This window comes from Hypomesus transpacificus, chromosome 26 (assembly GCF_021917145.1).
Source record: "Hypomesus transpacificus isolate Combined female chromosome 26, fHypTra1, whole genome shotgun sequence".
NCBI lineage: Eukaryota > Metazoa > Chordata > Actinopteri > Osmeriformes > Osmeridae > Hypomesus > Hypomesus transpacificus.
The window spans coordinates 1,004,346-1,020,005 of NC_061085.1; the positions used below are offsets into that span (position 1 = coordinate 1,004,346).

Sequence of the window (15,660 nt, forward strand, 5' to 3'; positions counted from 1 at the left end):
AAATGTTTTCACAGAATATCTTATCATAGATACTTTTAGAATGACCTACGGTTGTTAAAATACAGACTTTAAACATTACACTTATCCAACAACTTCACCTACACTTAAGAGCTATAAATCACTACTTAACACCAGAAACGCTGAGCAGGGGTAATATACCCCATGAGGATATGTTTTTTTATATATACATCTTATAGATATCTTTGCACTCAAATTCCAGGACCTCTGCTTTCTTGACTTTTCCTAGATGCGTGTTATCCATAAAATAAAAAAATTACATAGCTAATTTAAGGCTATTATGCTCATATTTTGGTTGAACATATTCATTCATTTTTATATTATTTAATCTATCGTATGTTATTTTATATTGTATAGCTCTGCCAGTAGTTTATTTTGTTGTACCTTTTCTACATTTACTTTTTGTTCATTATGTTTAAATGTTTACTGTATGCACCTGCCCACCAAAGTAAATTCCTTGTTTGTGACCACTTACTTGGCGATTAAACAATTCTGATTGTGAATTGCTGCCAACTACGCATTCGGACATTTCTTTCGTCTTTCAAAGCTGCAATTTCGCTTTGGCTTCCCTTGCACAAGTCCGTCATTCAGACAAAGACTGTATAACCTAAATAAGATTTATATATCTAGCAAAATGAGTATACTTTACATATAGCTTATAATTATGTGCAAAATTATGACATTGTAATAAAATATAACTGAATTCTATGAAGTGCATTAACTGCACTACAATGGGCATTTACGTGTAGACGTGAAGCGCAATCATTATTTGAAGGACAGTTTGCAAAAATGTTGCTTAAGGTAGGATAGTACCAGCTTTTTCCAGTATAAATATCTTATTAGACCATTGGATGTTTATGATGTCCATGCGTGTTTATACTTTTGACCGTCTTTGAAACATTTATGTCAAGCTACTTCCTGCGACATCCTTTAGCCCAGTGGTTCCCAAACCTGTCCTCAGGGACCACCTGTCCTGCATGTTTTAGATGTTTCCCTGCTCCAACACACCTGATTCAAATGCATGTTTGTTATCAAGCTTCTACAGAGCTAGATAACGACCAACAACAAGGAAATGACAGCCTTTGCTCCATGCCATCTACTATCATTACGTATCGGTAACAACGTCTCTGTCTGAAGACTCAAGGGTCATTTGACCCCTAACCATGCTATACGTAGTGAAAACCGGCTTGGCGTTTATTGTTTTAAGATCAGGATTTGCAACAGACTCAAAAGTTAAATAACATACAAAGCTCTTAAAATGCATTTCCAATAACACATTTAAATTAATTTTAGAATTTTGTAAGACTGATTTCACCAAAATTAAAAATGATAATTCCTTACTAAACAATGTCACAAGTACCTGTTTCTACAGCAATGTTAACTTTATTCAATGCAAGTTGTGCTGGAAAAGTCTGATTGGTTTGAAAGGCTGTCCCTTCTGTAGATGGCAATTGGCAGACTGGCTTCTCCTGACACTCTAGTAGTTTTTGGATCTGGTATGTGGAATAATTAGACAAACAAGTCAACAGTCAGTTAAGTAGTAATTACACATAAGACAGTCTTGACATACTTAGGCAAATGTAGCATAACACAACATGTGTATGTGTTTAACAAATACTGATGATCTATTCTACCATAGCAGAGTTGAACTAGACAAATTATTATTTTACAAATAGGGATACCCATGCAATTTGTCAGGAATCAAAACTGAAAGATTGTTATTTTACAATAGAGCTTTAATGCACACAGGAATCTTTCAAATTTTTCAACACACATTACCAGAACTTATGTACGATACCTGAGAAGATGACCAGAATACACATTATGCATTATTTCACTATAATTATGGCCCAACAATACTTATATATCCACCAGAGCTGTCGAAGTTAACGCAACGACGCAGTCATTACTCTGTTTTGCTAAGTAAGATTTGAATATTATGGAGCAGGATATTGTAGTATGAGACTACATGTCTTAAATATATTTTACTTTCGAGAACAAGTTTTGTGGATTTTTATAATAAAGCAGTATAGTTTGAGTGAATAAAACTCCTTCACAATTTAAGTTGTGTTCCATATGAACTTGTTCAAAACTCACACACTGAGTTTTGAAGAAGAAAAAAAACTTTCAGTTCTAACTGAATCTGAATTGAAGCATTTTGAATTTCCCATCTTCCAGAGTGCCCTGTCTGAACATGGATAGGTTAGGCTTTGTTTTTCACAACCATACCATTGCTAGGTAGTTATATTGTATAGTCAATGTTTCAGAGAAAATATTAGGAGCTTATTAATGATGACAGTAATTAATACAGTAATTTAAGTTAAGTAATTTTCTCTAGCAATGACTTTCTGTATATATACAGGCAAGACAATGGTACAGTTGCATTAAATACTAGAACCAAACACCAAATGTGTAAATGTGAGATGTTGACAAGAGATGGGATCAGAATCAGAATGGGATTTATTCGCCATGAAAGTTAGCACCGACAAGGAATTTGCTTTGGCAGGAAGGTGCATACAATAAACTTATAGGAATCTTAAATTTAGATATATGGTCTAACTATACTAAGGATACATAAACTAGCAATACTAAGTGGAATACAATTTAAAATAAAATATACAATAAAGTAGAATATAAGTTCCCATAAAATAAAATAAAATATAAGTTGCCAATTTACAGTATAAAATACAATGTAAAATACAAATATTACACGAATTGTGAGTAGTGCAAATCCAATTGTTTTAAGACATGAAGTCATTAGTCAGTGTGAACTCTTGGCTTTGTTGAGGAGGCCAACAGCGGAAGAGAAGAAACTGTTTGTGTGGCGTGAGGTTTTGGTCCTGATGGACCGCAGCCTTCTGCCGGAGGGGAGTGACTGAAACAGGGAGTGTCCAGGGTGGGAGGAGTCGGCCACAATCGTCTTCGCTCGCCTCAGGGTCCTCGAGGTGTGCAGGTCCTCGAGGGAAGGCAGATTGCAGCCAATCACTTTCTCCGCAGAGCGGATGATACGCTGCAGCCTGCTCTTGTCCTTGGCAGTGGCAGCAGCGTACCAGATGGTGATGGAGGAGGTGAGTATGGACTCAATGATGGCTGTGTAGAAGTGCACCATCGTTGTCTTTGGCAAGTTGATTTTCTTCAGCTGCCGTAGGAAGTACAACCTCTGTTGTTCTTTCTTGGTGCGGGAGCTGATGTTCAGTTCCCACTTGAGGTCCTGGGAGAGGATAGTGCCCAGGAAGCGGAAGGACTCCACAGTGTTGACTGGGGAGTCACACAGGGTGATGGGGGTGAGTGGGGCTGTGTTCTTCCTGAAGTCCACAACCATCTCCACTGTCTTGAGAGCATTGAGCTCTAGGTTGTTCTGGCTGCACCAGGTCACCAGGTTGTTCGCTTCCCACCTATAATGAGACTCGTCTCCACCAGAGATGAGCCCAATGAGGGTGGTGCTGTCCGCAAACTTCAGGAGTTTCACGGACGGATGACTGGAGGTGCAGCTGTTGGTGTACAGGGAGAAGAGCAGAGGAGAAAGGACGCAGCCCTGGGGAGATCCAGTGCTGATGGACCGGGATTCAGAGACTTGTGTTCCCAGCTTAACGCACTGCTTCCTGTCAGACAGGAAGTCTGTGATCCACCTGCAGGTGGAGTCAGGCACATTCAGCTGGGAGAGCTTGTCCTGAAGCAGAGCGGGTGATGATGGTATTAAATGCAGAGCTGAAGTCCACAAACAGGATCCTGGCGTAGGATGCTGGGGAGTCCAGGTGCTGTAGGGTGAAGTGGAGGGCCATGTTAACTGCATCGTCCACAAACCTGTTGGCTCTGTAGGCAAACTGCAGGGGGTCCAGTAGAGGGTCTGTGATGGATTTTAGGTGTGCCAGCACCAGGCGCTCAAAAGACTTCATTACCACAGAGGTCAGGGCGACGGGTCTGTAGTCATTATGTCCAGTTGGCCTGGGCTTTTTGGGCACATTTTTACTTTCTGCATCATGCTTTGAGCTTCAATAAACCATCATTACATTAATTTGCAAAGACCCCGACTTCAGCATCTTTCTTAAGAAACCTTCTGATAAAATCCATCAAATATTCATAAATGTTTTCTTGTAAAGTACATCAACTGCACACTGCAATCAGGTTGTCTTCTTCCGAATCTGAAATCATTTCACACCAGCCACTGTTTGGCTCTCAAGTCAATAGTCCTACTACTGTACATTTACACTGCGTGACTGCTTTCCCAGGGATTTGTTCCATAAACGAGTTTACCAAATAGAGAATGCGAAGCTGACATCACGCTGTGTTTAAAAATGTTTAGTGTAGACGCCATATTATGAGGGTCAAGCTTCTTTTCTGCTAGTGCATTTACGGCTGTGTTTAGATTTTGTTTTAGATTAAAAACAATATCACAATGGTAGGTAATTCCTGCGAGTTAACAACACAAATATGATATATTTGGAAACTTTTTTCGTACTGAGACCTTTCATACCAAGTCGAATGCAAATATTTGTAGTTAGTAGTCTTACCCAAGTCAAAAGTCAAATATAATATATTTAGCAGACACTCTTATCTAGAGCGAGTTACAGTTAGTAGAGGGACATTTTCCCAGAGGCAAATAGGGTGAAGTGCCTTGCCAAATGGCACAACATCATTTGGCACGAACCGGCAACCTTCTGATTAACAGCCCAATTCCCTAACCGCTCAGCCATCTGACCCCCAACAATATATATATATATATATATATATATATATTAACTTTTAGAAGAAAAAAAAAAAACAAAAAAAAATATATATATATATTATTCTTCTACAGGCACAGTCCCGCACTTTTTTGTGGTTCATGTTGTTTTAATTTGTAACTTGTATAACTGCATGCTCTTATGGGTCTTCCCTTTTGGCACTTGTTTAGTTTTTTCACAATGTATGCTTAATGTTTTGACTGCTTGCAATGTTTGGGACTACCTCATTGTTATGATCAGTGACCTATGCTCTTTTGTAAAGCTCTCTCTTGGAAGTCGCTTTTGGATAAAAGCGTCTGCTAAATGTGTGTGTGTATATATATACACACACACACACACACACACAACAATATATTCATATTTGACATGTTTTTATAAGAGTACATCCAGGTTTTTTCTAAAAGGGCCTTTTGGAGACTCTAAAAGGACCCTTGGTAACCAAGGTCAAATACTTAGGATAAAAAGTAGGGCTGTCAAGCGATGAAAATATTTAATCGCGATTAATCGCATTATTTCATATGATTAATCAAGATTAATCACAATTAATTAGTTCAATCTATTTGATCTGTTAAAATGTTACCCCAATAAATGATTTTTTTGTGGAAATAACATTAAAAGGGTTAGGGTGTACTTAACTTCAGATAGGCCTAACTGGATTATAATGTCCATATAACAAGTTCAGATGGAACACAACTTAAATTGTGAGGGAGTTTTATTCTCCTCAAACTATACTGCTGTATAATAAACATCCACAAAATTAGACTCATTCTGGAATATAAAATACATTTAAGACATGTTGTCTCATAGCCTTTTACGATATCCAGCTCCATAATATTCAAATCTCACTCAAACATACTTCATATACTTTAGCAACCAGATTGACCTTCATTTTGAATACAGTTTATATCTTGTTGAACCCATTCAGCTGCTCGCTTCTTTTACAAGTGTTGTCTGCCATATATTACCGGAGCGAACGCTGCTGCTGCTAACGCTGCTGCTAGCTGGGTGCTTTGCTTGCATGTGATAGTTTAGGCTGGAAGTTCTCCGGTGATAACTAAACTCAGCCTGACAATCAGTAGGCTACACACAGCCTTAGTTGTCTACTAAGCCGTCTCTGAACTTTTTGAAATGGAACTTCCCATCTAAAATCCCTCTATCCATCATTCAGCTACCGTTGGCAGTCGAAATCATGTGACAAAAGGTGATTCCCAGGGTCAAAAAGAAACCTGCGTTAACGGCACTATTTTTTTTTGTCGCGTAAAAATGACATTGCGTTAACGCCTCAACTTTGACAGCCCTAATAAAAAGGTATTATTTTTTCATAATTGGGGTGTGCTCTGCCTTCGGCGAGCACAAACCATTGTTATCTCACATATATATTATTATTGTTTATTTTCGCGCCCCTAAGGCTCAGTCAATATTTGGACTACATAGACAACGTCGATGTCAAAAGGTTCGTCTTGGTCGCGATTGCGTTGGTTCTATTGGGATTTATGTTCCGTTGCACGGTTGAGGTTTTAATTAAGTTTTTGTGGCAAAAGTAAAGCTAACGGTGGCTAACTTGCTAGCCACAGTCACTGACGCTACTGACGTCACTAACGTCACGAAATATCACGTGACTACCTCTAGCAGAACATTAGTTTAGCAGCTCGTTAACTTCTGGGAGATAGCTAGGCTAACTGCTTTACTGCAAGGGAGGAGCAGAAACGCCACAAGTAAATAGGCCAGGGTGATAACTATTTACTCATTTTACTTTTAGATACTTTTACTTTGTGATATGTAACACAATTGTGAAGTGTAATGTACAATATAAGCTGATATAAGGAAGTAGTTACGTCTACTTTCGGAAACAGTAGTCTACTATTTCACTGAAGCATTAGCATCATGACATTAGCCTCTTGCCCGGGCAACACATACTACACCGGTCCGTGATGCATCTGTTTTTAATTGTTAAAATAAACATTCTTCTCCAATACATTTTCGTTGTAGGATTTATTATGACATTATATTACAAGTAAACGATTTGGGTGAAATTATCATTACCTGTGGTTTCAAACTAATGTAGCTCACTGCAACAGTAGCCTAGTAGGGTACTTACAAAACAGCGTTAGCGGCTAGGTAAAGACTACTAACAGAACTGTGCTAGCGGCTAGGTAGCCTAGTAGGCTACTCTAGCTAACAAAAACATCTCCACAGCTGTTTACAGTAGGTAGGAAGTCAAACGGCGGCACATGTTTTTGGTGAAACTATCTAACTAGTGACTACTAACCTGAACTCCATTGCCACAGCCTAAACTTTGTCAATCTGTTCATGAAAATAATTCATTTCAGCCTAGACCGTACAATGGAAGTAACGTTAAATCGAATTCAACCAACGCAATCGCGACCAAGACAGTCTAGTAGTAGTTGTAGCCTACAATCTACCGGGGCAGCTTCTCCACACGGCACATATCGCATTTTGCCTTGTTACTGACAATGATTGCTGCCACTGACATTCTTATGAATGAGTGATTTTCCCCTAAATAAATGTCAAGCTTATTTACGATTTTTGGGGCATATTTTCGGTTAGCAGATGATACTATTTGAATCGCGATTCCATCTGAGATAGCTAGCTACTGCTGGTAACGTTGTTGTTAAACTACATTTCAAAGGGGGTTCTTTATTAATGAATTAATGCAATATGAGTAGGCTAAATGCCTGAAAATATCACGAGAATGGAAAAACTTACAATGACATTTAAGTCATAGAGATTAGGTCAATTTTTACACCGGTCTGCCAAATGTATTCGTTTTGATTCAACTATGAGGTTGCTGATCACCATTCCCTCTTGCAGGGGAAATGAGAAGACAACTATTTCATTCTACTCTTCACTCTTAGTATTTTGAGTTGTAAATGAGCAGAAAAAAATATGCTTTTAAATCTATGTAATCTTTAGCATATGAATAATATAAATAATAAGTAGGCTATGCATTTTAATATAAAATATACAGAAATGTAATTTAAATACGGACCCCTGCAACCAACACAAGTAAGCAAGCACACCCTACAATTTCCCCAGAAATTGTACCATCTCTAGTTGTCATCTCTAATGAAAGGTGGTACTATCATATATTATCGCTAAATCCCCCATTAGCATTGCTGAAACACAAACTGAAGCATGAACACATTGGAGTGCTTTATTTGATTCAGCAGGATTGACGCACATAGAACACTGTTTCTGTCATCCATTTTGCGCCCGGACTTTTATTTGAAGGCTCCATATACCTATCATGTTGGGTATTAGCATTTGCAGCATTTCCTTAGCTGCAAGGCTAACAAGCTCATTTGAGAGGCAGGCGGAGCCAGTTTGAGAAATTAGCTTAGAACGAGGGGTGGGGGGGGGAGGGACGCACAGACCTAGTTGGCTTTAGAAGGCTATCACCAGGGCCTGGAAGCGCCTATTGGGTCAAACAAGGTGTCAATCAAAAGGTCAGAGTGTGGCACCCATCATCACGTTTTCTGTTCGTAAATATTCAAAGTAAAACTCCTTCCATGAGCGACAGTGCTTGAGTGACTGGCGGATGATGACAGCGAATGATGCAACAAGATCGTGGCTATGTGTGGGAGGTAATACATTGAACCACTTGACATGGTTAGATAGTTTGGACTTTTGGGAATGTAACCAGACCATTTTGGTTGGGATGTTTTGCATAACTGGACCACTGTAAGCCGTAGTAGGTAAGTACATACTTTTTCCTCACGCTTTTCAACAAACGTAGTACATCACAAAGACGTTGAGTGTCCTTGCTGTTGCAACCCGATCTTGAAATGGGGTACATCAATGGAAGCACAAGAATCATAGCTTTTCAATGAGTTATGGCATGTGTAGAAGTCTAAAAATATATTTGTTAGAATTTAGTGCGCAGTAACTGGGGGAGGAAGGGGTGGAGTTTCCATCCCGCGGGCGGGCCTGGACCATAGTCAGGTTAACGATAATTAAAGATTACATGATTATTTTATTACTTTTATACTGTTTGGAATGCTCTGAATATAATACACAATATTTGTGTATCTAAGACTATCTAGCATGCGGTGTCCTCTTTCTGTGCTTGGAAAGGCCATGTTGATTGTCATAACCCTGAGGTTTCCTAACCCATCAAAACCTCATCTGCGTATTCCCAAAGGTCCAAAGTATCTAACCATGTCGAGAAGTTGTCCAAACAATGAATTATATCCACACATAGCCACGATCTTGTTGCTTCATTCTTCCTTCGCCAATTATTTTTATTTCAGTCTCTCACACACTATCGCTCATAGGAGGAGATGTGGGTCGAGTACAAACGCGGGGATAGTCTTAAAATGGCCGCTACACTCTCCCCTTTCAATAGACATCTTGTTTCACCCAATAGGAGCTTCCATGCCCCGTTGACAGCCTTCTAAAGCCAACTAGGTCTGTGCGTCCTGCCCCCCCACCCCGCCCCCCCCCACACTCGTTCTAAACCAATATCTCAAACTGCCTTCGACTGGCTCTGATATAAGCTTGTTAGCCTTTTAGCTTAGCGCTAGCTGTAAATGGCGATACCCCATTTGTTATGTTTTGGTGGAGCCTTCAAAATAAAAGTCGATTGCGCAATATGGTTGACAGAATCAGTGTTCTTTGTGCCCCAATCCTGGGAATCAGATAAAGCACTCCAATGTGTTCACGCTTCAGTTTTTGTGTTTCTGTAATACTAATGTGGGATTTAGCTATTATATATGATAGTTCTAAATACCACCTTTCATTAGAGATAACAATTACACCTTTTTATCCTAATAATTTGACCTTGGTTACAAGGGTCATTTCTGGAGTCTCCAAAAGGCCCTTTTAGAAAACGCCTGGATGTACTCTTATAAAAACATGTGACAAATATGAATATATTGTGGAATTATGTTTGACTTTTGATTTGAATTAGGTAAGGCTTCAACCTGTGGTCCAATTCTGTCTTCCAGCTAATACCTTCCACCTCTAGGCCTCTTCAGGCCTCTGTTTTCAAAAACAAAATCTAGGCAGACAGAAACTTTCACTTTTCTTGTGTCCTTGTGTGCTTCTATTACTGAACACCAGTAGGACTGACAGGGGTCCTAACAATAGGGGAAATAACTTCAGAGTGTCAGCTTTCAAAAGAGACTATTTACATGCATGTACTCCAAATGGTTCAAGAACTGCTTTCAATTTACTTTGGGCATGCTGATTAGGCGTTTTTAGGCACACTTAACAGGTTCCCAGAAAAGGTTAACTGTCCTTCCTGTATTCTTTGTCCAGTCTTCTGAGATGCTCAACTTGAGTGTATCAGACACCGGCACCTTATAGATCTATAATAAATAAGTTGATTTTGTCTTGAACTTGTACTTGGCTATTCACTTCATTGACTTGGTACTTTCACAGCAATTGGGTATCTATCTAATCAACTATCTAATACGTCTTCAACACCAAAAGGACCATTTGTTCAGCCATCTTCAAAAGATGGATCAATGGTTCCAGCAGGTTTAAACAAAGATCCGAGAAGGTAACTCAGTCACATAACCAGAACTTGATATCTTATTGGTTGGTCAGTTTATACAGTGTCTGCCTCAGGTCCACCGGCGCAAACACTGGGACTAAGCACCGGACATTTACATTTAGTCATTTTAGCAGACGCTCTTATCCAGAGCGACTTACAGTAAGTACAGGGACATTCCACCCGAGGCAAGTAGGGTGAAGTGCCTTGCCCAAGGACACAACGTCATTTGACACGGTGGGGAATCGATCCGGCAACCCTCTGATTACCAGCCCGACTCCCCCACCGCTCAGCCATCTGACTCCCATCAGGACCTGTCACATGGGGTGACAGGGCCTTCCCAGGTGCTGCACCCTCCCTTTGGAACGCCCTCCCCATCCACATCCATCAGGCTCCCACCATAGCATCATTTAAACAAACCCTCAAAACTCACCTCTTCAAACTCGCCTTCACCTGCTAACCCCTACCCTGTACTACATGAATTTTCGCACAGCTTTTTTGCTAAAATGTTCTGTTTGTTTAGTATCTTTGCTGTTGTATTGTTTTGTTTGTCTTCGCACATGTAAAGCGTCTTTAATAATAATAAATTAATATTATAATTGGCTCAGCTGTAATTCATTTATTGGAGTACAAAATAATATCAATCTCCAATTATCCGCCGATAATAATTTAGGTTTGATATATATTTTGCATCCCTAAAATGAAGCATTTGGCTTGGAATTTTTGCCATTCTGCCTTCTCGATTTAGAATCATTCACTTAAACAAATATATTTCACATGCTTTTCAAAAACGGTATTCATACTAACATTACATGGTTAAACAACGCAGGGTATTATACAATTATAATAGTCTGTAATGATGAAAACAGAACTTGGTGTCTTACTTGAGCTTGCAAAAACTTAAGCTGTCGATCCTGGTCTTGAAGGATCTGGTAGGCATCCGTGGGTAAGATTCCATTTGGTCCAACAACAAATTGTTGGTCCACCAATGTGGTGGCAACAGGGGAGGAATCTTGGCACTGTTTCAAGTAGTCAAATGGAGGCGGTAGCTCAAAGCAACCTCTACCATTTTTATTTATAGGAGTGCACTCTGTGTGTGTTGAAAAGGTTTGTGGGCCTATGGTAAGACACTCTGTGTTTTGATTGGGGTGCGTAAGGCAGAAGGGGGAAAGGCAGTTGACTTGTGGCTGTGAAGTAGGGCTAGTCCCCTGTCGGACGTTTGGGTGGTGTATTGGGGTTCGGTCGTCGAGTTGGGTGTCAATGCAAGAGCAAGGCACATTCAGGTTGGAGTTGGGGGTGCTCTGGAAGTGCTTGTGGCTGAGCGCCACAGAGGAAGATAAGGATGATAAACATTGTGTACATCCATCTTTGGCCAGCTTCCTAAAAAGAGATTTAGACTTTTTGCTGAAACAAAGAGATTGTTGATGATCTTGGTGGGCAACTACCATTAAGGGTCTTCTGATTGGTGAAGATTCAGTGAGTGGGGCAACCTGATCTGGGTGTCTAGGTTCTGAGTGGGCATAGTAGGCAGAAATGCTGCCAGTCGTTTGTACATCCGGGGTTGGAGCATTGTGGGATTGGCCAGTAATGTGAGAGCCCACCATAAAACTACCCTCCATTACCAGCGAAAGTTCAGGCACTGAGGGGTGGACACGGTTAGTCTGAAAAGGACAAAGACAAGACCAAAAAGCAATTATTATTCATGTGCATTATAAAAAGGGCTGAGTTAGAGCCATTAAGTTGTTGAGTCATCCTGTTCACTATTAAAAATGAATTCTCCAAACCCAAGAATTTTGTACAGTAAGAATTTGCTTGTTGTTGGGGTAATCCATTCACATTGGCAAGCTTTACTGAGAGCTACTGGGTTCAGAAAGTCATTTCAGATAGACATACAAGTTCTTAAGTTAAAAATTCTCCATATGTTAATAGGGTGATGTGGATAAGTGTGCTCAAACACAGGTACAAGAGATTGTCTCTGCTCCACTTTTAAATTCAATATCTACACACATCTATCCACTTGAGCATGTTTACAACATTATTGTAGTTTAAATTTGCATTTTCCGCTTCTGAGATACTGTAAAATACTGACTCTGCCTTTGAGTTTGTGAGTGGAGCTAGCTACTGGAATTGAAATGAGAAATGTGTTATACCATTTGCTACAAGAAAAAGTTTAATTACCATATTACCAGTCAACACTTGTCTCCACATTGTTTGTGACAAAAATGAACCTCTCGATTGCACATAATCATCAAACATGAGTCAAGTGAGTTACAATAAATGAGAAAATAAGCATCTTGTGCATGAACATAAAAAAATAAGCTAAAGGAAATGTGGGTCTATTCTTGTGGTGGTGAAAGAACTGTTTAAGCATCAGAATGGAATGCTTGGAATTTTGACGGTAACTTGACTAGAGTGTATGTTGAAGGGAACTTGAGGGACAAAATCCATTGATTCACTGAGATCAATCTTTCAAAGGCGGGATGGGATATCACACTTTCCAAACAGCCTGAAAGATGTATTCACGGTGTACCAGGTCAAACAGAAAATTGAATCCTGTAAACAATGCAATGCCCGAGATTAGCCTATTTATTCTATTTAGTCCATGGATGTAAATGGAACAAACGTATGACAGATATGTAAGCCAAACACGCCAAAAATGTGCTTGAAAGTTGACAAACTACTTATACATTATGTTTAAGGGTACTTGACTCGAGACCAAGGCCAAATCCCAATACTCCCCCTTACCCCTTCCCCCTTAGTTTTGTGCGTTCCCGTGAGAGCTAGTGGTGTCCCAATACTCTTTTTGAGCTAGGGGTAGGTCTAAGACTAAGGGGTATACACCCCTTAAAACCAAGTACGATCGGGAGCTTACTTGAAACCTAGGGCTATGTGAAAACTGCGCGACCGACAACAATGGCGGCCAGATCATCCAGAGAGTCCGATAAATGTAATATTTTCGGCTTAATTGATAACAAAATTATGACAGTCTTGTTTTGTGTTATATACATATGTCATTAACATATATATTTGCCACCATTTTCCTAATTGAAACGTTTCTAAAAATTGCTAGTTTGGTACGCTAATGTTACAGTGCTGAATTGCACAACAGTCCCGCATTTCTTTGGGTAGCATGTCTACAGTTTTAAGTAAACTCCATTAGCAGCAAATTTCGTTTAATATCAGTGCATAACACTACGTGCTTTGGAGATATCGATATGTGCTAGATGACGTACCTGTAACCAAGTGGCGTCCCATTTCTTAGGGATATGTAGCCCTTAACCCTCAGTTTCGAGGTCCAAGGGCTAGGGGTAAGGGGAAGGGTTAAGGGGGATTATTGGGATTCGGCCCAAATCTGCCAATTCACTAGTTGGTGTTTAGGAGGGGGGGATGGGTTATCACACTTTCTACACAGGCAAACACAGCCTACATATGGAACATTACAGCTATTATAGGCTAATCAGCTTATTTGGGAACGGTTGGGAACCAATGTTAGTTAAAAATAAAAGGAGACATTTCAGAAGAAATGTGAGAATTTCCAAACTAGTTACACTTGTTTATCACATTTGCAATACTTTGACCGTGTCCGGACAATAAATGAAGAACATTACATGTTTTGCCAGGACAACCGTTTTTAAATTAGACCATTGAATGTTTCTAATGTCCCTGTGTCTTTATACTTTTGACTGGGTCACGGTATAATTTTGAAGCATGGATGTAACGGTATACATCACAATATATATGTTTTTCTTAATGTAGTTGGGGGGTCCCCAAACTATGGCCCGCCCACACATTTGGAGCGGCCCTCTGAACAATGCCAGGGACACTTTAGAAAATTCAATTTTAAATAGGCCTATATCCTTTAATCATATATCTGTATTTGATCATGAAGGTTGGCTTTCAAACTAAAATGTCCCTTAGTTATTAACTATAATTATTAACGTAATCTAATTATTTTTTAGATTCATCCACCGACAGAATGGTACATTCCACATAACGTTCCATCGTGTCCGAGGAGCTAGCAGCCTTACAAAGTCTCAAAGGCGACAGGGGAGGACATTTTAGTGTGCCAAACGATGGGAGGGTTGGATCTAGACTGGTCTAAGCTGGCCAGCATCAAGACCGATGGGGCTCCTAGTATGGTTGGCGCGTCGATGGGACTAATAGGACGCATTAAGAGAAAATAGGTCTCACCACCACCCCCCCCCCACCCCACTGCCTGATTCACCAGCAAGCACTGTGCTGCAAAGTTCTGAAGTGGGAATAAGTTATGACGGTGGTGGTGTCATGTATAAACTTCATCCGAGCAAACTGACTTGAACACAGGCAGTTCTAAGCCTTTCTCTCCAAGCTAGTCTGCTCACGGAGGTGTGCTTTACCACACTGAAGTCCGATGGTTAAGCCGGGGCAGAGTTTTGAGGGGATTTTACGATCTGCTACCCCAGTGTTTCCCACACAGTCTAATTTGTGGCGGTGTCCCACAGAATCAACACCAGCCGCCACATATTGCGTTTCGTACAAAAACCCGACTATAGGTTTAAAACACGCAACGTATTTGTTCAGCTGCATTTCCTTTCCCCGCTCTCCCTCCGTCTGACGCGTCTTTTTCACATACACGCACAGTCACAACATCAGCACACGTTAGCAACGATGCATACCTACGCCGTTCTAGTAGACCGACAGCTATATCAGCGAGCCTTCAGAATTAGTGCCGTAGCTAAAGGTTCAGGAAAGTTGAGGCTACTTTTCGCTAGGTACCAACATGTCTTAATTGAAGGTTCCCCTTCGTTCTTTTGGTGAGAAGTCTCAGGAGCTAGCTACTTACCCAGCGTCATGGAGCCGACCAGTTAAATAGTTATTTAGCACTAGCATTGCTACCTGCATATGGATAAATTATTTGTTTGTTGTTGTTGATTTTGTGAAAGTGTGAATCATTTTCAAACCTCTACCCCCCCGCTACAAATAGCTTTCTAATCTGTGGGAAACACTGTACCAGAAATCAACGCCTTTCTTCTGACAAAGGGCAACATTGTCCCAGAACTGATTGACACAGAATGGAAATGGGACCTCACCTTTTTAAGAGATGTGACAAATGTTGAGCGGCCTCAACTTGCAGGTCCAAGGCAAGGGAAACTAATATGTGACATGTATTCCCACATAAAAGCATTTGAGGTGAAACTAGCACCGCTTGTGGGGCAAGTGCAAAAGCAAGACTTCACCCATCTCCCCGTTACCCAAAGCCTCTAAACTGAGAAACCAGCAGCCCCATTCCCAGCTGAAAAATCCTTGGAAGAGTTGGAAATGCTAAACCGCTTAAGAAATCCGCCTTTTCAGAACCCCTTTGCTGCCCACATTGCCAAAGCCATGCCTTTTTATTAGTTTGAGTTGGCTGAGTTACAGGACTGT

General features: G+C 40.3%; 1 protein-coding gene across 10 annotated transcripts in view; it reads right to left on the reverse strand.

The window, feature by feature from the left end:
* stil (STIL centriolar assembly protein) overlaps positions 1-15,660 on the reverse strand; it is a 62,466-nt gene that overhangs the window by 20,401 nt on the left and 26,405 nt on the right. For all 10 annotated transcript variants that reach the window (XM_047049980.1, XM_047049981.1, XM_047049982.1 and 7 more), the window contains 2 exons: positions 11,142-11,918; positions 1,379-1,511 (listed from right to left, as the gene is read on the reverse strand). In XM_047049980.1, the coding sequence (XP_046905936.1) occupies positions 1,379-1,511; positions 11,142-11,918 (910 nt within the window). The remainder of the gene's footprint in view (positions 1-1,378; positions 1,512-11,141; positions 11,919-15,660) is intronic.